Source organism: Harmonia axyridis, chromosome 4 (genome assembly GCF_914767665.1).
Source record: "Harmonia axyridis chromosome 4, icHarAxyr1.1, whole genome shotgun sequence".
Taxonomy (NCBI): domain Eukaryota; kingdom Metazoa; phylum Arthropoda; class Insecta; order Coleoptera; family Coccinellidae; genus Harmonia; species Harmonia axyridis.
The window spans coordinates 8,201,251-8,223,875 of NC_059504.1; the positions used below are offsets into that span (position 1 = coordinate 8,201,251).

At 33.0% G+C, this 22,625-nt stretch overlaps 1 protein-coding gene across 1 annotated transcript; it reads right to left on the reverse strand.

Moving 5' to 3' along the window:
- Positions 1 to 939: 939 nt before the first annotated feature.
- On the reverse strand, positions 940 to 22,599 carry LOC123677789. The gene is made up of 16 exons (XM_045614494.1): positions 22,457 to 22,599; positions 19,666 to 20,009; positions 18,611 to 18,785; positions 18,313 to 18,546; positions 18,006 to 18,180; positions 16,158 to 16,409; positions 15,790 to 16,066; positions 15,256 to 15,376; positions 14,324 to 14,520; positions 4,254 to 4,425; positions 3,966 to 4,199; positions 3,410 to 3,584; positions 3,098 to 3,349; positions 2,059 to 2,335; positions 1,475 to 1,595; positions 940 to 1,269 (listed from the first exon to the last, which is right to left on the reverse strand). Exons 2-16 carry the CDS (start codon positions 19,719 to 19,721, stop codon positions 1,072 to 1,074), a joined length of 2,916 nt encoding a protein of 971 aa, XP_045470450.1. The 5' UTR covers positions 19,722 to 20,009; positions 22,457 to 22,599; the 3' UTR covers positions 940 to 1,071.
- Between the last annotated feature and the right edge of the window lie 26 nt (positions 22,600 to 22,625).

The window sequence follows — 22,625 nt, forward strand, 5'->3', positions numbered from 1 at the left end:
AAAATGCCTTAAACGAACGATATACCGGGTGTACCAGATGCTAATATTTCTTTGACCGCTTATATTAAACGAATCAAAAATTGTAACTTCTTCGTAGAATTTTCACTTTTTGCCATTTTTTTTATTATTCTAATCAAAGTTACTCTGTCCTTTTTCAACAATGCTGAATTAGATTCCAAATTGGCAATCCTCATGTTCAATAACGTAAAATTACCTATTTTCAAATCGGAATTGTAAAAACCTGAAAAATCATTTCAAAACTCAAAATCCATATTTGAACACTACGTATTTCTGAAACTGGTAACAATTGAATAAGTTGTATTGAGTAGAATCATCAAATTTCAGGTTTCGGAGATTTTAGAATTTTGGTTGCAATATTGTTGCATAGAGATAAGTATACATAAAATTAAGACCAAATTGAATAAACTTATTATTAAGTATTATTATTATTATTGGCGTACAGTAACTTAAAACAACACAGTGGCGACAATACGTCCAAATTAAGCCTAAAAATGGCAAATGGGGAGGGGCTTAATTAAACCCAAGAATAAACTGACACTTCGTCAAAATTGAAATGATTGAGCCTGATAGATTTGTATATAGAACGAATTTATTCAACTGAAAAATTGCTACTACAGTGACTTAATAAAAAGGGCATTAAAATTCGAATAAATCCTAAAAATCAGGTAAACAGATAATGTAAACAAAAAGCTGCCATATTTAGGCTCAGAAACCAGCAGCCAATCAAAAATCACATCATTGTGTCGCCACTCTGTTTCAGTCACTGTCAATAAGTGATACAAGCTCTGCCATCTATAATAGCTCAATAAAACTATTCCTACACGGATAGAACTATATATAGAACCCTACGTGTAATTCGAACAGCTCTGAGCAGCTTTGAATAGATGACGCCTCCAGATCAAAATCGATATTACAGAGTTCTGAATAATATAAATTATATTTCAATTTAAATTTTCATTTACACATTTCAATATTCAATAAGGAACATTATTATTTGAGATATAAAACATTATTATAATACTATTTAAATCGAATATGATGAGAATCATATCATGAATTGGCCTGGAATGCGTTGTTGTCATAACCATTTGTATATTTTTCTGTTTTCTCTTCCGGTTTTGGCTTTTCTGTTTCCTTTGGTATAGCCCATGGTTGCAATTCTCCAGTGGCAAAAAATCCGTAGATTATACAGCCGCTTAAGTAGATCCCAGCGCTGATGAAAAAAACCACCTGCCATTCTCCTCTCGTCTAGAAAATAAAAATTCAACAATAGCTTTCTACAACCTACAATAGTCATTTGATACCAAGAATAAATAATACCAGATTCAGTCTTAATATTCAAATATCAATAATCTTTGAATAATTTCAATAATTTTTTTGTAAAGAAAAATATATAAAATTGGCGGTAAAATATTATTGGTGAAAATCATAATAAACCATAAAAAATACTTACAGGAGTCGTTACCACATATCCAGATAGAATGGGACTCACAATTCCTGGAATGGATCCAATGGTATTCCCAATACCCATAAGGACACTAGCATGTTGTGGTGCAATATCTAAATAATTCACACTGCAAAAAATATTTATTTGAGTTGCGAAGAATTAAATCAAGAACTAAATGAATGTTCATTACTTAGTACAACAATTCTTACAATGTGAATAAAGGAATCTTTGGCTTTTTGAGGCCTCAAAGATATCGGATAGGTTCTCAATGAATTATAATATAGATTTTGATGTTAAGAGTTTATACTGAAATTTTAATGAATTTTATGTGATACTGAAGAATTAAATAAAAAACGAATCATCTCATCATCAATAAAATTTTTGTGGTTGCTCTTTGCTATATCGAGAGATGGCGTCGCACACTACTCGATACTTGGCAGGATCACTGATCAAAAAATATACCCAACCGTTTTAGGGCACCACGCTCCGCTATGGAGGTGGTAGGTGGATAGGGCAGGAACCACTGAGTTTTTTATCTTTTCGCTGAAATTTTCATTCGGAATCGTAAGCAACATGTGAAACATCTTTACCTGAATCCAGCCAGCGAGAAGGACCCTAAACCAGCAGCAAATATTAGGCAAATCATCCCCATTGTTGCTGTAGTAGCGAAAGAAGCACCAATCAAGAACACAGATTGTGAAATGAAGGCACCACAATTGAAAAGTTTGCGGACCTGGGACACGGTAAGAATCTTTTTCACCAGGAACCAGTCGGCTATGTGGCCAGACAAAAGGAGCATGATCGACATGACTAAGTAGGGTAAGGCTGTCATGAATCCTGTATGTGTTATGTCGAACTTCAAAATGTCTGAAAGAAAAAAGAAAATATCTTCAAAGAGAACAGGATGCTTATAACGTCAATAATTGTTCTTCTTTTCAATAAAATTCTGGGAAATCCTTCATAAAATTGAATTATTCCTAATTGAATTTAGAATCACTGTATCAATAGAGTAACTTATCTTTCGTTGTCATGGAACCGGATCTTTCTACACGTGAAGAGGACTTCATTGTACAGTCAATCACCACAGATTTATATCTTTCTTACCTTTATACCCACATAAAATTACAATTTTTGTTGAATTACTAATTTGTGAGGTAATTGGTCATAAAAATGAGAATCATATCAAGTAGAACCATAACACTTGAACATGTCAAAATTATTCTAGTATTTATTTATTTTGGATTTCGAAATTCTCTATCCAAGTGTTGTTGATAAAATTGGCAACTAAAGTTATATTGTCGTCAGCAAATATCTGAAATTTTTAAACAAATTTTCTCCTCAATACTGATTTTGCAATTGTGGAACTCACTGGCTTCTACTGTAGATCATGTTTAGATGGTCCAAATTATAAATAGACACTTTTGTTCACGCGAGACCAAGAAACATAACTAGATATGAGGGAAAAATGAAAATCACCTGGGAATCAATGTGTTATAACGAGCACAGGAAACATTTTGAGAAAGCGGTCCCACAAGGGTCCATTTTAGGTCCTTTGCTAAGTGTTGTATGACGAAATCTGCATCGGTATGATATCTTATATGAAATAAATTATATCTATTTATATATTACCTTTCATGTATTTCGGTAGCTGAGTCAAAAACGTATAGAACCCCCAGTTTTCACTGAAATTAGCTGCGATGATAGCCCAAACAGGCACTGAAGTCAAAATACTCTTCCAAGGATGTATCACCTTCTTCTTCTCCACAGTACCCAAAGATTCTGTTATGTACTTCAATTCCTCAGGAGATATTTTCGGATCTTTGGTTGGCCTTTCTGAGAGCAAAATATTCCACATGGCGAACCATATAAGACCAACAACTCCTGTGAAATTTATCATTTTGAGTATGACAATTAAGTTGCAAAAATTCAGATCAATCTCACCAAAAACATAGAAAATGCTAGGCCATCCAAGCCATTGGGAAAGAAGGGCACATACTGGCATTGATACCACGGTGCCCAAATAAGAACCTGTGAAGGCAAAAGTTGCTAGTCTACTTCTTTCTAGTGGTGGTGCCCATTGGGACCATACGGCATGTATACATGGATATGTCACACCCTGAAATGAAAAAAAAACATATTTTGGAGGCACAACCTTATTCATTAACGTGTGAATGAGGTTGATATTGAAGATAGAGCCAACCAATAGAAACTAGAAAATACGTAGTAAAGAAGAGTCCAGCTGACTTCCTGTGAATATTTAATCTTCTTATATCGCAACATTACTATATACTTGAGCTGATAAACAGGGAGTTCAGAATAAGATGCAGATTCTATGTGTCAAAAGATGTCACCTTCAAAGAGACACCTTACCAGATAGCGGGCTGTTCAAACACTCGAAAGGTTACCTAAAGTTTGTGAGAAAAATTTTTGTTTCATTTTCTTTTTTCTAATTCTGATGGGTAATTCTTGCTCTATGAGGAATGTCAATCATTATTACCTCAAATATACCTTCCACTACCCTCAGTGCAATGAACAAGTAAACCGATGTTTTTGCCACTACAGGTGATACCAAGGTCAGGAAAGCAGTAGCTCCAACTCCCACCCCAAAAAGTCTCTGACCTCCAACTATTGTAGCTAACCAACCACCCAACAGCTGCGTGGTTATATAGCCATAAAAAAATGAACTCAAGACATAACCTTGCAATCTGGAGTCCCAATCAAATTCTCCCATCTGTAAGTTTAGTTTTATGAGATAAAAAGAAAAATTGTTGTTTCATTATCGTACGTAAACTGTGTCATTACCAATCATTACTGGTTTATTTTCTGTCATTACTACTATAGCTATACTTAAATTCGCTCTTAGAGCGTATACGTTGAAAAAACCTAGGAAGGCCATGAATGCAACAACATATCGTCTCCTTTTCCAAAACTTCCATCCTGGACTCTTGTCAGGAGTGCTGAAAATAGAAAAAAACTTGAATTTTTTATATATTCAAATATTTGCAACTTCAATATGTTGTTTTTTGAGGATTTCATTCTAGAAATTGTTATATAAATATAACCCATGTGATATTCTTGGAAGTTTTATTATTTGAGTATTATTTTTTGTGGACGCTCTATCTTTCCTTGTCTTCGCTTTGTTTATAAAATTACTGGAGCCATTTTTGTCATTGTACCTAGATATACAGGTTTGGAAAATACATTCGGAAAGATAGGATATTCAACGTTGTTCCAGTAGAACAGTTCAACTATCAAAACATCTGCTTGATGCCATATCGAGAACACTAGTGTTTTCTTTCAATGGCGAAGTGGGGATGGTTACACTTGTGGCCTGCGTTGCGGCTTGATAGGCGCATCAGTACAGAATGTGTACAATTACACATATTCAAATGAAAGTTATATGAAATTGAATAACTATAGTCATTTTACTCGAGTGGTGAACTTAAGAACACGTATTCGATGGATCTCAAATCTGGGAATAAAAAGGCCACTACATCTGATGCATACTCAAATCCAAAACAATTCAATTTTCACATTGTACACTATTGTTCAAAGGCATCATTATACAATATTGTACTGTGTATTATTTTCTTCGACATGCAATTTTTATACCGCCCAAGAAAATATAGAATTGAATTGGAAGAAACCAGTAGGAACTACTTTTTTTTATCATGATTGACATGTAGTGGGAAGATGTAGGTAATTGAATAAATTCCTGGGATTTTAAACTCATTTATTTGGATTGCAATCTCTCTTGTTATGGAAAGTTTGTTTAAATTGAAATAATAAAAAGAAAACGGAAATATGCTAAGTGTTCGGAAGTAGCTCAATGTAGATTCAAGGGCCCTCTAATGCAAATAATGTATGTCGAGTGTGTAGAATCTTATCTCAATTAGGCAATTAATTCAGTGGGACTTAATCTCCTAGGAATGAATTATCCAATTAATACAAATCCCTAAATTTTAAAAAGACTAAGGAAATAAACAATATTTATAAGAATATACCTAAGTACAGACTGCCTCTGCCTATTTAGTTGATTTTCATGCCACTTTTTGAAATTTTCGATAAATCAGACAGTAATAAGTACATATTATACTCCATTTTCCCTTTTTCTTAACATAATATAGGGTGTTTTTTTTCGAGGTATATAACTTTAAGTTGGCATTACTGTTCAAGATGGCGACCGATTTAACAGCTGTCAAGTGATTTATTCTCAGTTTGGTTTGGCAATTCATCATGAATAGACTCACACCTGAACAACGCTTGCAAATAGTGCAATTTTATTTCGAAAATAATGGTTCTGTGCGAAATACGTATCGCGCACTATGTCCATTTTATTTTGTTTAGCGATGGAGCGCACTTCTGGTTGAATGGCTACGCCAACAAACAAAACTGCCGCATTTGGAGTGAAGCTAATCCTCAAGTGTATGTCGAAACACCGTTACATCCAGAAAAACTGACTGTTTGGTGCGCTTTATGGGCTGGTGGAATCATTGGTCCGTACATCTTCAAAAACGATGATGGCCAGAACGTTACAGTCAATGGTGATCGGTAAAGAGCCATGATTACTAACTTTTTCATTCCTGAATTGAACAACCATGATGTCCAGGAGCAGTGGTTCCAACAAGACGGCGCAATATGTCACACAGCTCGTGCCACAATCGATTTATTGAAAGACACGTTTGGTGACCGCCTAATTTCACGTTTTGGACCTGTGAATTGGCCTCCAAGATCTTGTGATTTAACACCGCTAGACTACTTTCTGTGGGGCTATGTAAAGTCATTGGTCTATGCGGATAAGCCACAAACCCTTGACCATTTGGAAGACAACATTCGCCGTGTTATTGCCGATATACGGCCACAAATGTTGGAAAAAGTCATCGAAAATTGGACCTCCAGATTGGACTACATCCGAGCCAGCCGTGGCAGTCATATGCCAGAAATCATATTTAAAATGTAATGCCACAAGATTATCTTGCGGATAAATTAAATTCATATCAATCGAATAACCCATCGTTGTTTTATTGCACTTTAAAGTTCTATAGCTCTAAAAAAAACACCCTTTATATAAGCAGTGGATAATAAAAAACTCTATGTAACATAATTTTCAGGTTATTTACCTGGTATAAATAATTTTTTTTCTAAATCCCCCAGAATAGTCTTGACGTTAGTCGTTGATCAGCAGATGTATCTTATTATCTATAAATTCTATCAAATTCATTAACCACCACCAGACCTACACAACATCCATGACCTAAACCAGGATTCGAACCAGTTACCTTCGTCACCACAGTCGACTGTCAATCCACTGCGCTACCGAGGTAGTCAATATAAATAATTTATATTCACGCCAAGCATCAAAATAAATGAAACCATGTATGAAAACTTCTATCGATGCTCTATTTGTAAAAATATACTTTGCGCCATAAAAATGCAACTTCAAGAAGCCTTTGAAGTTTTTGGACCAGGCTAGACAGAAATATTCAACTAAAAAAGGTAGTAATTGATCAGAATTTCGAGGAAATTTAACAAAAAAATATTATTTCCCCTTTTTTATATGGATTCCACTATGTAATCGATAATTCGTCGATAATTATTTTCACTTTGTCTCACACCAGGCATAATCTAGCCAAAAACAAAAAACTGCAACTGAAAACAAACAGCTAAGTCTACTTTATCTTTCAAGAAATACACCAGTCATTTTCGCTTATAACAATGAGTAAAATGTCAAAATTTCCATGACAATTAGATTATTTCAATCAATAGCAACCTTTATCTAGTTAATTGTTTCAGCGAAGTGTGGTCAAAAAATTCCAACGCCTTCTTGATGTTGCAATTTTTATGTCCTAGAGTTAGTAAAATTTTAGCCTTATCTGACGAATGGTTTCTGAGACATATATTCTTCAAAAAAAAGTTTGTATGGATCCAGTATTAAGATCATTTCAAACAAGGGACATTTGAAATTAATCTGAAATCAATTAGTCATCTTGAATAAATTTACCTAATGAGCCTTGGCGGTGGAAAATACCACATTATTTTGCCAATAAGCTGTTAATTAAATTTTCAAATAATAAGAACAGATGAATAAACAAATGATCAATGCCAATCAAATAGAAGAAGTGACCGAATAACAGAAAATGACATCCATCCAGCCAAATTTGCAAACCTTGTAATGTTGGAGCAAATATTTACAAAGAATAAGTTCATTGAACACTTTAAACAATTCCAAGCTAATTTATTCAAATTAGTACTGTGAAAAATGAAATCATTAAAATTTTACATTGATATTAAGAAAATTTCAAGGAAAATTCTGTTGAGATTATTTCGAGAATACAAAAGGAACATTCCAAACCAAAAATCCCAGATTTCATATTTCACAAGTCATAAGTGAAAAAATCGAAATTGAATTCAAAATAATATATATTACATTATCTTTAAGTTCCCCTTATTGAAGACAAAAGTTATAACATACAACACCAAAAATAAAAAATTCGGGATTATTCGGATTACAACAGCATTTATAAACAAGTAAGCCAGATTGAGAGTTAATTCAAAACTGGATAGAAAGAACGTCAGATTTTATAAAAGAAGAAGAAGTTTCAGAAATCACTTTTTGGACAAAAAATAATCTGAAAATTCTAGAATCAATAAGAATATCCAAATATTCTCATAACAATAATTTAAAGATAATTAAAAACCAATTCATTTATGTATTTCTCAAATATTTATCATTTTCAAATAACTTCGAAAGGTATCGCCACATTTCTAAAAAAAAATCAGAACGAAACCAAAATAATGAATGACTGTGTTATAAAATTAATTATTGTCTAGGTCCAATTACTGAAAACCTTATGTTGTGCAATTTTCAGTATGAATTCGCATCAACAACAAGGATGATAAACGTTAGATCCATACAAATATCATTTGGTGATAATATTTACATTTTATCTAACCAAACACGGACAGAATAGATTATAATGTATTTGACTTCACACTTCACATTTTTAATATTACCATTTTCAAATAATTTCTGGAAATAACACATCGACGTTGGATGTGGTGGAAAACTGAACAAAAATTCAAAGAATATGTTGTAAAATATAGTTACATGTGCACTATTTATTAAATCATTCAAACCTGTATTGCATTATGATACAATCATAAATGAAACAGCATATTTTTATTTTACAACAATGGGAGTATTTCAAGATGTGGGATTTTCTTAAGAGCACCCATCATTCAGTATTTAATAATAATAATAGTAGATATTATAACTGAATCAGTAATTTTTCAATGTTGCAATGATGAACACTAATTGTTCACATCAATATCTTCAACTCAATGAATATAATACGGTTTGTTCCCAAATAAGAATTAGTTAACTTCATATCAAGAACAGGATCTCAAAAAAAAAACATTGCAAATTTTTTAATTTTCTTTTTATTACAAATTATCCAAGTAAATCAAAAAACTCTAGATCAGAATGTGCGAATTTTAAGTTCGATCGAGTTATTTCAATATGAATTTTTTTTTTCCAATAATTGAGAAAATTCTGATCCAATCAAAATGAATTTGAGAAATTAGTGGATCGAAAATTAATGCAGAATTTCATGAAGATTGTATCATTGATTAAAGAAAAAGGTTGTAAGATATAGATATCTCAGAATGCATCTGTCAGATTCTACTTCTTTCAGAGTTTTTTTTTATATAAAGTTCATCAATAAAATGTGTTAACGGAAAATACATCCCTGTCGCTTAGACACGGGAAAAAAGTATCAATAATTTGTGATAAAAAAAATTATGACCTCTTGAAAAAACCAAAAAGTGTTTTTTTCACTAGATATCAATAAAAAATCGATTTCATGCGTAATAAACAAATTTGAATGGAGAATGCAGTTTTAAGAGGATTATTTGTTTTTCTGACATGTCACTTTGTTGGTTTATTGAGTATCTTTAGGTAAGTAAGTATTCCGAAGATTTTTTTTATCAGAATTGTGTTCAAAATACTGAATTAAGGTTGAATCAAAATTTCCTGAAAAAAAATGCATGAACACCACTTTCAACGAGCGCGCAAAAATCATTCGATATTCAAATACATAATGATCAATACTGAATGATCACAGTTGGTAAATACACATTGATTTCTTGCAATGTACACAAGATTGAATGAATGAATTTCAAAAATTTCAGAAGGGCATAATTTTTGCAGTCATCAGTCGAATAATTTTATGGATATTAATTTCTATCGCCTAATTAACTTTTTGACTTCAAATCAATTCAATAAAACTAATAATAATCAATCAGATGAAAACATGAATGAAAAAAGTGAAATCGAAAATTCTCACATGGTCTTAAACCCAAACAGAAAAAAATTCACCTCATTTAAAAAAAAGGGAACCAATTTTTTTTTCATTTCAACTCACCTAATCTCTGTTATCCCTTTTTCAACAGCCATATTCTCAAGTCTTCTTTATCATCTATCTCCGTTCACTAGTACCACGTTGAAGTATGCGATTATCACAATTAGTTATACTTTTCTTCACATTTTTTGCCTCGCCGTCAGGAGTCGTGAGCATCCATCACTGAATGGTTCAATTTGATTTGATTCTTACGTTAACATTCATGGACGCGTGTTTGAGAAATACCTACTAGCTCCTCATTGGAAGGCTGCATGCAGCCTGGAGACAACGAAACCTAGGAATAATACATTTATGAAAAATCTTTCCAGTCGACCAATACGAAAACCACAATCAACGGGTACATTATATGTTTATGTAACTGTTTGCAAAATTGGTGCAGTTCTTGTTGCGTGTTGGTCAATTTGTTGCACGAGACTCTTTTTGAACGCTATAAAAAGACTGAGAATGAAGAAACATTGCCAAATCGTTGGATTTTTCTGAAATCGACGCAGTGATTTTTTCCGATAATTTTTTTTTATGATTCCGTAAAACAATACACTGTGCAATAAAATCTAGTCGTAAACTCTTCCTCTTGAATTCTTCAATGAATAACCAACAAATACAACTGTTAACATTAACTATCTACGATCTCAGTTTTTGCTACAATATTTTTAGATCTATCGAAGTATCATTTCATTCACTATCTGCAATGAAGAACTAAATGTTTTAATTTCTCTCAAAGATAAACCCTATATTGATGAACACCTCATTCAAATCACTACAATAACTGTGAGTTCCATAAAACTTTGATTGCGGTGAGTGTCATAATCATATAATATCAACTACAATCAAGGAGTTGATTGCTACTTTGTAGTTTTGTAAAACCCGCTATGAGTGTTACAATTTCCGAATAAAAACACTAAAGAACTAAATAAAGAAAATATGCACCTACGTCAAACTAGAGAAATCTAGTATTTAATTCACTACTGATACCTATTGTGTTTGCAAACAAAAAACGTCTTGCGGCTAAACGATTTCATTCAAAACCATATAATAAGTTCGATTGAAATATAATTATATAATTCATACGAAAATAGTTCAAGTCAGATTTCCCATTTTCATTTCGTAATGTATAAATATGAACAACAACAAAAATTTTACGTTGAAGTTAAACATAATTTTTTCCTACCTTGTACAAATCCTTGATTGTGCTGCACTCGTGGAAATAACACTGGCAAAATTTTAATGTATACTGAACGACCTGCTTCCTTAAAAAATTTACTTCACTTTCAACTAACGAATGTTATCTGCAAATATTTCTGAATTTCGGGAAAGGTGATGAATGAATAAATGACAAATTGTGATAACGAGTGGAGTAAATGTACATTAACGCTTGGAGTAAATAAGATTAACACAAAGGTGTTAAATATTTGGGGGTATTCAAAACAAAAATATTAAAATTGTGAGAATAACCTATCGATACATTTCATTGAGTTATCTCCAATATTATGGCTATTATTGACGATAAAAAACCTTTCAAGGGATCCCTCATGAAAACAATCAGTTTATGAAAACAATTTGAACCCAAATTTTTCCAATTCACCTTTCAGGTAGTATGGAATTTATAAATTCATAAAAAATACATGGCAATTCTACTAAGATCCCAAATTATTGACCTTAAAATAGTATAATCCAAGATGAATAAATAACCAAATAATTGTAATTAGTATTTGTGTGGAGGTATTGTTGTTATTTTTCATCAGAAACTGAGACCTGAGAAGATAGTTGAAACATTTTAAATGGGTACGATTTCATTTTTTAGTTTTCTTGTTGTATATGCTAAGAGTACGTAAAGGGCAGGGATTCACTGCATGGCTTGATTTTCAATCTACTTGGCCTGAGCTTGACTTGATTTCAAGTCAAGCTCAAGTCAAGTAGTAGTTTTTCAATCTCAAGTCAAGTATTCATCAAGTAATTGAATCATATGTGTAGTGTCACATCAATAAAAAAATTATGAAATGAGAAGGAACCTTGCAAAAAAATATTTCTATTTATTGAACTTATTGTATAAAGGAACCGAAAATATCAACTTTTTTGAAATAGAAAATATTTAAAAAAATTAAGTTTTTTAATATTGAGAAACCTTCAGGCTTTGTTTAATTCCATAATTTTCCATCAAGGATCTAAGATACATAAGGCATCTTATAAATTTGTCGCCTAACCTATTGCGGGTTTTTTAAACTGTAAGAGCAGCTCTGGAAAATTTTCTTTCAACAGGAGCTGAAGATGCTGGCGTTGATGAAACATTCCTGGCCATTTTGGACAAGTTATGAAAGATATTTTTGAAACTACCAAAATCTACCAATAGATTTCATAGAAATGTGAGAAAACAACTAATAAAGTCACACTGGCGAATGCTACAGTCTCTTGGCTCTCGAGGAATCCCCTTATTTAGTCTAAGAGCGCAAGATATTGCAGAAATATATGCCGTGCATATATTTCAAGTAATATAGTAGAAGTAGAAATATCAAATCGAGCAATAAATATCTAAAATCAAGTCAAGTCGAGCTCAAGTAAGTATTCTTTCACGAGCTTGATTTTCAAGTCGAGTAGTTGGTCAAAATGTCAAGCTACTTGGCTTGATGAATCCCTAGTAAAGAGTGTCCCAAATTCGATGCTCACTGAAAGCATTTCGAGAATAAGAACACTTAGAGAAAAAATCTGCAAAGACGATCTCTGTTTCGAAATAATAATATATCAGACAGCAGATCTTTGTTATTATTTAAAATAATGTGCTCTGAAATTATCGAAGACTGATTACGTATCAATAAGTCCTGTATTTATACTTACTGGATTACAATTTATGTTTTAGTTACACTTTATGTTTACTCGTAAATATAAATAAATGGTTAGCGAAAATTGTTTCAAACATTATATTTTGTATATGTGTCACCAAAGAGAAAAATAAAGCAGAAAAATGGGAATGCATCTGTAACAATTTTAATCGAGTTGATATTTTGTATTTGGATACAAAATAACATTTTATAACCAAAGATTCCAAAGCTCATGAGTGGGAGTATTTTGAATTTATGAAGCCACTGATTGTCTGAAAACTATGATAGAACTAAGATTCATCATGCGTCTTAGATAGAACTCCCGATTTCTTAAAATTATCCAAATTGATACTTCTTTCTTCAAAAGTTCATATAGAAATGATAAAGAAAACCATTAAAAAAATTTCAAGCAGTTATAACAAAAATAATTTTTTATCCTTTCAGACCAATGATTTCACAGATGAAAGGCTGCATCAAAATAATTAAGAATAACATTGATTGAACCCATATTACACAGCAGATTTCGATCTTTTATTTCAATGCAATAACATTTCAAAGTTTATTCACACTAGGTATATAATTAGGAGCAAATCTACGATTATTTATAATCACCTACCTATATGAAATGACTATCTTTAAAAGCCATTTCTTATTGAAAATCTAAAGCTGTTTCAGAAATATGTACCTGAAAGAATAAGCATGTCTTGTTTGGTCCGCAAAAAGTTGTAATGAAATGTTATGGTCATTTAATTAAATTTAATCTTGTTCTCCATCATCAACTAATTTTTATTGAGTCTAGCGATGAAAATAGTTGCATGCTGCACGTGAATGATAATCATATGATATTTAACTAACTCAACTATTTCTCATGATGAGTAGTATAAAATAAGAGGAATGCTAATTTGCATTTGAAAACCACATATTGGGACAATTAATCATAAATTTCATAAATGATTTCCTTCAAGAGATTGCATGCGTATTCAAATTAGTCACAGGATTTTTTTTTTTTGTTAAATAATGAACTTGACTCTTCATATTTCCATTTTGATAAGAAAGGAAGGAAACATGCAAATGACTTTGATAAATCATAATCTTGAGGTAACAAAATATATCTGTATGTTAGAGCTACAATAATTCCTTTATAGTATTTGTTTTCATTGGTAACAATGAGGTTAATCATTTGGGAAAATAACAATAATACCAAGTGATAAAAGATTTTCATTGCCAAACTATAAGTCAACAATGATTATCTAGGCCTTTTGAAAAAATATGTCTAGCAATTATTCTACAGATTTAAAAGATCATTATATCAATTACATATAATAATGGTCAATATTATGTAATTCAGATAACGTTATATGTAAATTTTACGCATAATTTCTCAAATTGTCGAATAGGAAATTATTGTATTTCAATAGAAATGAGAAAGTAGCATTTTCAATGTTATTCGAGTTTTAATTTCGTTCAAATAGGATGAAATATTAAATCATTGCAACAACATACATGAAAGCACACAGAAATGAAGAGATCATATTTATTGCATTATACAAATCTAATGATTAATAATATACATAATCTATATCACATAATATTTCTGTTAAAGTTTGAAAGAAAATTATCATTTTTCATCACTCTGAAAAGTTTGGTTATCGTTTCCTCTTCCGTGTTCCATATTGCCCAATTGGTTTCCAGGTTGCAAAGTTTCAGACTCTTTGGCCCAACTTTGGACTTCTCCAGATGCGAAGGACCAATAAAACAAACAACCAAACAAATAAACTGCTGCTGTTATGTAGAAAACAATTTGCCATTCTCCTTTAGTCTGGAATAAACACCAAATTCAAAACAATATAGTTCATTATTTTCTACTATCTAGATGACTATCAAATCCAAAGGAGAGCAATGGAAAAAAATATCCAACCTCTCCGGAGTTGAACCTCTGCCTGTGAGATCATTGGTGAAAAAGGAAGAACGATTAAGAAATTGGTTTTAATGCCGATATATCAGCATATGTCCAAAAGGAGAATATTTAAAAATCCATATCTCCTAAACTCATTGAGCTATAACCTTAAGGTGAAAATCATTGCATCCAGTACAATGAATGCATTAAATATTTGAAATTTCATGATTCTGCGTAGTCAAGTTTTTATTTTTTGCACAATTGCAAAAGGTTCATTATTGAAATCAATAAACCAATATGAATCGACGTTTTATGATTTTCAATACAATAATTAACTTTCAGAATTGTTCAAAACTACCAGCTATTGATCATTCAAAAATTCTTTTTTATCATTAAGTTGACACACATCTATATATTCACAATTCATTCTCATTTGTTATTCGGACGTTTTCGCTATCTCGTTTAAATGAATAACAAATATGTTGTGTATTTTTTACCGATTCTCTTTCGAGTGCTTTTTCGATAAATTGGTAGAGTTTCCGAAAAAAATGTGAAAAGTTTAGAGTTTTGAAAGTGCTAAAATTTTCTCCTAGAGATTCCAAAGATTTTCCAGTCAAAACAATCAGTCAAAAAAGTATGTACTTGGTCTATACTCACAGGTGTAGTTACAATGTATCCTGATAGAATAGGACTCACTATTCCAGGAAGTGTTGCAAAACTATTTCCTATTCCCATCAAAACACTTGCATGGGAAGGTGCAATGTCTAGATGATTTACACTGAAAAAAGATCATTATTTCATCATGATAAAATTCATTAAGTGAGAGCTGAGGGTTAAAAACTCAAAATTTGGTAGAATTCGTGAAACATCCTTTATTTTTTCAATTCAGATTTTTCGAATATGAAATCATTAAATGATAATTGAAAATTTTGCGGTTAAAAGATATGAAAATATTGGCATATCCATCCAATTCAAACGATCATTCATTAGAATTTTAGTCTAACTATTCAGTTAGATTTCTATATTACAAAAGGGAATTTTAAAATCTGTCTTCTAGGCTAGTCAAGAATCTGTTGGAGACAAAGTGAAATATTCAAAGGGATTATCAAAAAGAAATAAAATAATTAAATAAATTAAAAGTGATACGTAGATACTCCTAAAAAAAAAATTTTAAGAATGAAAAATAATCACCTAAATCCGGCCCATGCAAAGGCTCCTAATCCAACGGCCAATATGAGACAAATCATAGAAACTGTAGCCGATGAAGCATATGCAGTACCCATCATGAAAATAGTCTGGGATATGAAAGCTCCACAGTTAAATATTTTTCTTACTTGAGTTACATTAAAAACTCCTCTTACTAAGAACCAGTCAGCAAGTTGCCCAGAAAGAGGAAGCATTATTGACATAGCTAAATAAGGAAGAGCTGCCATAGCTCCAGTCTCAGCCAAATCGAAATCTAATATATCTAAAAAAAGAAATAAAGCATAGATTAAAATGGGTTGAAAAACTAACGAGGGGCACTCAGAAACGTAAACCTGAATAAAAAACATACCTACCTTTCAGGAATTTTGGTAGTTGAGTCAACAGGGTGTAAAAACCCCAATTTTCGCTAAAATGAGCAATAACTATTGACCACACAGGCATGGAAGTGAATATACTCTTCCATGGATATTTTATTCTCTTCTCACTGCCTTCTCCCAGTGATTCTGTTATATATCTTAGCTCTGCATCTGTTATTAGAGGATCTTCAGAAGGCCTTTCTGAGATCAGTACAACCCAGAGGGAATACCAGAAGAGGCCAACTACACCTGCAATAAATTCATAGATTTCGAAAATTCATATTATTTCGTTTCAGAAAAGAGATTCCTTCTATAATTATCTCGATTCTTTTGCTAAAAATCTTGAAACGATTTTGTAAATATTTCCGGTATTTTCACAAATATTGTATACGATCTTATCGGCAAGGAGAGAATTTGGAATCAGAGACCCTGATCCTCCTTGACATACCATCAGCGAACTTTCCCAGTGACGAGACGATAAAGAGAATCAGCACTGAGAAAATCTTCAGTATGATACTAATCAGAAGAGAAGATTGGGAAAGGTAGTCCACAATCAGTTCATAAAAAGGATAAGTACCACAGATGGTTCCAAAAACACGACGGGGACTCGCGCTGGAGTATTCAGGACTGGCACCAAATGCTCAATATCGTTAGGCTGCTGTCTAAGTGTCTTTCAGGCAAAGATACTTGCAATAAAAAAATGTGTGGACGTTAACCTAGCAATATGCTATCAGATGTGATATAGCGATACATTAATATCATCAATTCTAAGATGATATTGGAATGCCGAAGAAAACTCAAAGAAATAGGCAAAAATAAAAACGTCTTTTTAGTCTGGGTTCCCTGCCACTGTGGAATTAGAGGGAATGGAGAGGCCAACACACTTGCCAGAAAAAAAGCATAGCTTCAAGAGAACCGAAAGAGAAACACTCTGGCGAAATTTTTCTGGGTTAGATCATTCCAAAAAGTTACTTTGAAACTTTGACACTGCGAGATCCAGTTATCCAGTATCTGGATCTAAACAACATACTACATCTCCTCACTGGATTCCTCACAGGGCATTGTCACCTTAAGAAATACCTCATGATAATGGGTTTAGCAGAAAATGACGAGTTCAGATTCTGAGGGGAGGAGGAACGCCGGATCACATGGTGAAGGAATGACTCGCCATCATTAACCAACGAAAAATCTGCTTTGGACAAAAAACTCGTAGAAGTGAGGAATTAGCCTTATTGAAGCCATCCCAAATACTGGAGTTCATTAGAACTCTGGAAATGGAGGGCGAGCTTTAGACTACGATGACTGATGGGAGGCACAATAGACCATTAGGTCGCATTGGAACAGAACCACCCTAATTAAACCTATCTATCTGTAAAATAACAACGAAGCCCGCCAATCTATCTTGCTGGTAGATACACAGAGCCGGTTGAAGACTTTCTTCCTAAATTGAGAGCAAAAATTCATGTATATGGATGGCTTAGGCCTGCTACATACAGGCATGCAAGTCGGCCAACTTGACTTCAACAGACTAAATTGGGAGACTTGTATGAGAGTGTGAAGCGGAAGATTCAGAAGGAGTAGAAGTGTAGATTGTGAGTCTTATCGTTATTCAACTGGTTTTGGATTTTTCATAGATTGCAACAGCTGTAGCAATAATAATTTCATCAGACGCCATTTCTATATGCTACCAAGCAAAGTACCTAATGTAGAAGTCGTCAAACAAGTTGGTACATGTAGAGATGGCAGCGAACAACAGATTCATAGCCGACATTACTTGATATGCCAAGTTGGTCGACTTGCAAGCTTAAGGATGTATGAATAATGAATAAAGAATTGATACCTTACCAAAAACGTAAAATATACTGGGCCAACCAAACCATTGCGCTAAGAGAGCACAAGCTGGCATAGACACAACTGTTCCTGCATAACTTCCAGTGAAAGCAATGGTTGCTAGTCTACTTCTTTCTAATGGAGGTGCCCATTGTGACCAAACTGCATGTATGCATGGGTAAGTGACGCCCTGAAACCAGAAAGACTTGTTTACCACCTGATAGATGTATCAGTGAATCTTGTAGCTTTTCAGAAATCATTCGATTCGTGAATAATTTCGAACAGGACCAAAAAATAGCCTTTTTAGATATTCGTAGCTCACTTCAAAAACACCTTCCAAGACTCTCAGCAGTATTAAAGGAATTACGCCCATGCCTGCTGCTAAGGGTGTTAAGAGAGTCAGCAAGGCTGTTGCTGCTACTCCCATACCGTACAGTTTTTTACCACCCATCCTCATTGCCATCCATCCTCCTATAAGCTGAGTTGTGATGTATCCATAAAAGAAAGAACTCAAGACATATCCCTGAACTGTGGAATCCCAGTCGAATTCTTTGGTCTACAAATAAAAAATAAAGTTATAGGTATCTTCGGTAGGACATCATCATTATTTTAATGCTTACATAAGTTATAGTTCCGTTTTCTAGTACTACAGTTATATTTGCTGTCATAGCTACAATTGCAATGCTCAAGTTAACGCGAAGGGCATAAATGATGAAAAATCCGAAGAATGACATCGTAGCGACAACATATCTCCTCTTATGCCAAAACTTCCAGCTAGGAGCATCATCATTTGAACTAGAAGAATTACGAAAACAAATTATTTAAATTCAATACTATTAGCTCTTGTCAATTGAAATTTTTTTTCAAAAATATATACGGGCTCCATTGAAATTATTATTCGTTTTGAGTTAGTTTTCACAGATCAAAATAAGAACAAAATTCCACCACCATTGAGTGTCCTGAGATGCAAAAATGTACGGATTTGAATCCATGAGTTATCATTTTCAACCAACGTCCTCTGTGTGTTGCAACCCGAAATCACCGAAACAGAGTGACGATGGCGATTCCACCCAATCGCGTTTTCACGCCACAAACCATTAAATTTTAATGAAACTTGTAGAGCAATTGATATTTTTTTTCAAAGAAGCCAATAGATGCCTAATTCTGGTAATGAAAACTATTGAAGCTAAATTTAAAAACAAGAAATCAAAAAGTTCTTACTGACTAAAATTACATTTTAAGGATATCATATCAAACTTTGTAATATTCATTTCGATTGATACTTAGATGCTATAGGAACATGCCGAAACCATCTTGAATATCTACAGTCTATCGACAGAATCAGAAATCTTCAATGAATAATTGTATGAATTGGTTTCCATTTCTCGAACTTCTGAATAGTGAATACATCTTTTTTGGTGGATGCGCTTTGTACTGTTCAGGTATTTCCATATTCAATGATTTTTATATTGGAAATTGTGGAATTTGGAGAAATTTTTCCCTATGAAAATAGGAATATGTATATAGTGTCAATCATTTCAAAGCAAAAAAGAATAGAGCGAATAGTAGATTACACAAATATAATCAACAATATGGTTTCTACATCAATGTTCTATAAACAAAAATTTTAAATCAAATTTAAGAGTCTTCCCCGAAAAGAGTATAATGTACATACCTATTTTGAGTCATTGTAGTCTTCAATTTGTGTTTACCATCACTGACTGGATCCATATCAATTCAACTTGAGCAGAAGTAAAACCATCATCAATATCTCTATCAAAAGTTATCTCGTTTGACACCAGAATGCGGAATTGTTGTGATTCCGTTAGTTGAAATAACTTGAAGCTAATATATCGCGATAGACTGATCAAGAACCAACGATATGTAGGTACGTCCAAAGCCTTGCCGCTTTTACTTTCCAATAAAGTCTTTCTCGGTCCTCAACATTAAGAACTCGATGAAGAGGTGTGGTACCATGTGGAATAATGGTGCATTGCAAGCTTATAATAATGAATGGAACTGCAATATAAAGTGCGATATGACGAAATCAATCTTTGTTTCTAATAAAGCGTTTTGAACTTATTGCTCTTTCATTGTAGTAACTACTATTGATGCATTAGCTGTTCTACCATTTCTTATCTGATATGCACAGCTTGTAAAGGTGGGTTGAATGATAATATTATTGTTCGTTCAAAAGTGCTCTACACAGCTGCAACATTTCTATTCATATTTGGAATAACTATGACTCAGTTTTTCAACGCTATTCGATTTACCTCCATTGTATTTATTTGGTTTTAAGTTTACATAAGAAAAATTTTGATCATTCGTTGATTCAAACTCTAGGTCTGCTGACTATAAGTGCGCATGCTCAACGCGTTACCTATGCTTGAAAAAAAAATTGTAAGGATGTGCAGCGAACAAACATCTAGCCAACAAACGAGAAATCAGAGTTCTTCAGGATGGTCTGAAATACATTTTACGAGCAAACATTTTTAAATGGAATCCAAATATTCACATTTATTTTTAATTTATTTTATACATTTCAACAAAATGTATGGATCCAGTTCTCATATTAGCAGGATCAATGTGAGGTAATAACAAATTTTTGTAACATATATTAGTCCCCGAGCGGAAGCACAGATGGTGGTGCTAGTATTATATCCATATGATTTTTAGTAAGTACCAACCTTCAAATGATACGTGTCAAAATTTGACTGCAGTCCGACCATTAGTTTGTGAGATATTGCGTTGTGAGTATAGCTACTTTTGTTATTGGAAAAAAGATGGAAAAAAAAGAATTTCGTGAGCTGATAAAATATTGCTTTTTGAAGAGAAAAAATACAGTTGAAGAAAAATCTTGGCTTGATGAAGAATTTCCGGAGTCTGCACCAGGAAAATCATCCACCAATGATTGATTGGACGCCCAAAAGAGGCTGTCACTGACGAAAAAATCAAAAAAGGTCACGAAATAATTCTGAATTACCGTAAAGTGAAGTTGGTCGAGATAGCAGACGTTGTGAAGATATCATCTGAACGTGTACATCATATCATTCACAAATATTTGTACATGAGAAAGCTGTGTTCAAAATGGGTGCCGCGCGAGCTCATAATCGATCAAAAGCAACAACGTGTTAATGATTCTGAGCAGTGTTTGAAACTATTTAAGTGCAATAAACCTGAATTTTTGCGTCTTTATGTGACAATGGATGAAATATGGCTCCATCATTTCACTACGGAGTTCAATCGACAGTCAGCTGAGTGGACTGCACACGATGAACCGTATCCAAAGTGAGCAAAAACATAACATTCAGCTGGCAAGGTTATGGCATCAGTATTCTGGGATGCGCAAGGTATAATATTCATTGATTACCTCCAAAGGGGCCAGACCATCAACAGCGATTATCGTTTAAAGGATGAAATCGTTATAAAACGGCACCATTCGAAAAAAAAGGTACTGTTTCATCAAGACAATGCGCCGTGTCACAAATCAATAAAAAAACAATGGCAAAATTGCATGAATTGGGCTTCAAATTGCTTCTGCATCTACCGTATTCGTCAGATCTGGCCCCCAGCGACTTTTTCCTGTTCTCAGACCTCAAAAGAATGCTCGCTGGAGAGAAATTTAGCGCCAATGAAGAAGTAATCGACGAAACTCAGGCCTATTTTGAAGCGAAAGACAAATCGTACCACAAAAATGGTATCGAAAAGTTGGAAGATCGCTATCATCCCTGTATCGCCCTCGAAGGCAACTATGTTGAATAATAAAATCGAATTTTCCACTTGCCTATAACATTTACCTATATAGAAAACTATAAAAGTTCAAACATTGAAAGAACAAAGAACGGTTCCATTCAATTCATTATGAAATGAACATTCCTAACATTATTAACTTATTTCAGTTATTCAAGTGTCCATTACAATCACAATACCATTAGGTACCAATAATGCTCAAAATGAACTTAAATCTCTACCTGCAAAGGTAGAAATTTCCGCTTCGGAGAATTTACTTTTTTTTTTACGTATCTATAGGTACCAACTATCAGTTACCAGTTTATTGCACTTGGAAATTGGAATTGTATAGTGTTGCTCCTAACAATGAACATACTTGACCTTGAGAAGAGCTCACCGATTTAAAAAATTTTATTGTGCTTTTAAGCCTTTCCAAATTGGGTATTTTTATTTCTTCGTACCAAGAATGCCGATAGAGGATTTTTACATCATAAAATATTTTCACATGGCAAAAATTCATTTCAAATTTTCTAGACTATAGAAACTCAAACTAGGAGTTCTTTGTGAATAAATTGTACAAAATGAGTTACCTATATAATTTTGAATCAGCCTTTTCGACAAAATTTTTTATATCAATAATGATGCATATTTTTAACAAATATATGAATTCTTCATTCTTACTAGACCCTTTTTCCGAGGTAAACCGACTAATTTCTGATATATTTCTCCATACATACCTTGAAGTATGAAAAACAATCATTTTCACCCTCAACTGTACAGTGCGTATATCTTCATTTCACCGACATATGGAAACTCATAATGAAATAAAATTTTCCGATAGAGTAAGATATCGAATTTTTCTCGCCAACGCAAGTTCGAAACAACCCGCTTCACTCTATCTTATAA

Bases quoted from the DNA above. Each gene is read 5' to 3' on its own strand.
- LOC123677789 (XM_045614494.1), bottom strand. From the start codon at position 19,721: ATGGATCCAGTCAGTGATGGTAAACACAAATTGAAGACTACAATGACT. The intron at 18,786-19,665 runs GTATGTACATTA...TAATTCTTCTAG, and splicing joins ACTACAATGACTCAAAATAG to TTCAAATGATGATGCTCCTA. The intron at 18,181-18,312 runs GTGAGCTACGAA...TTCTGGTTTCAG, and splicing joins TCTTGGAAGGTGTTTTTGAA to GGCGTCACTTACCCATGCAT.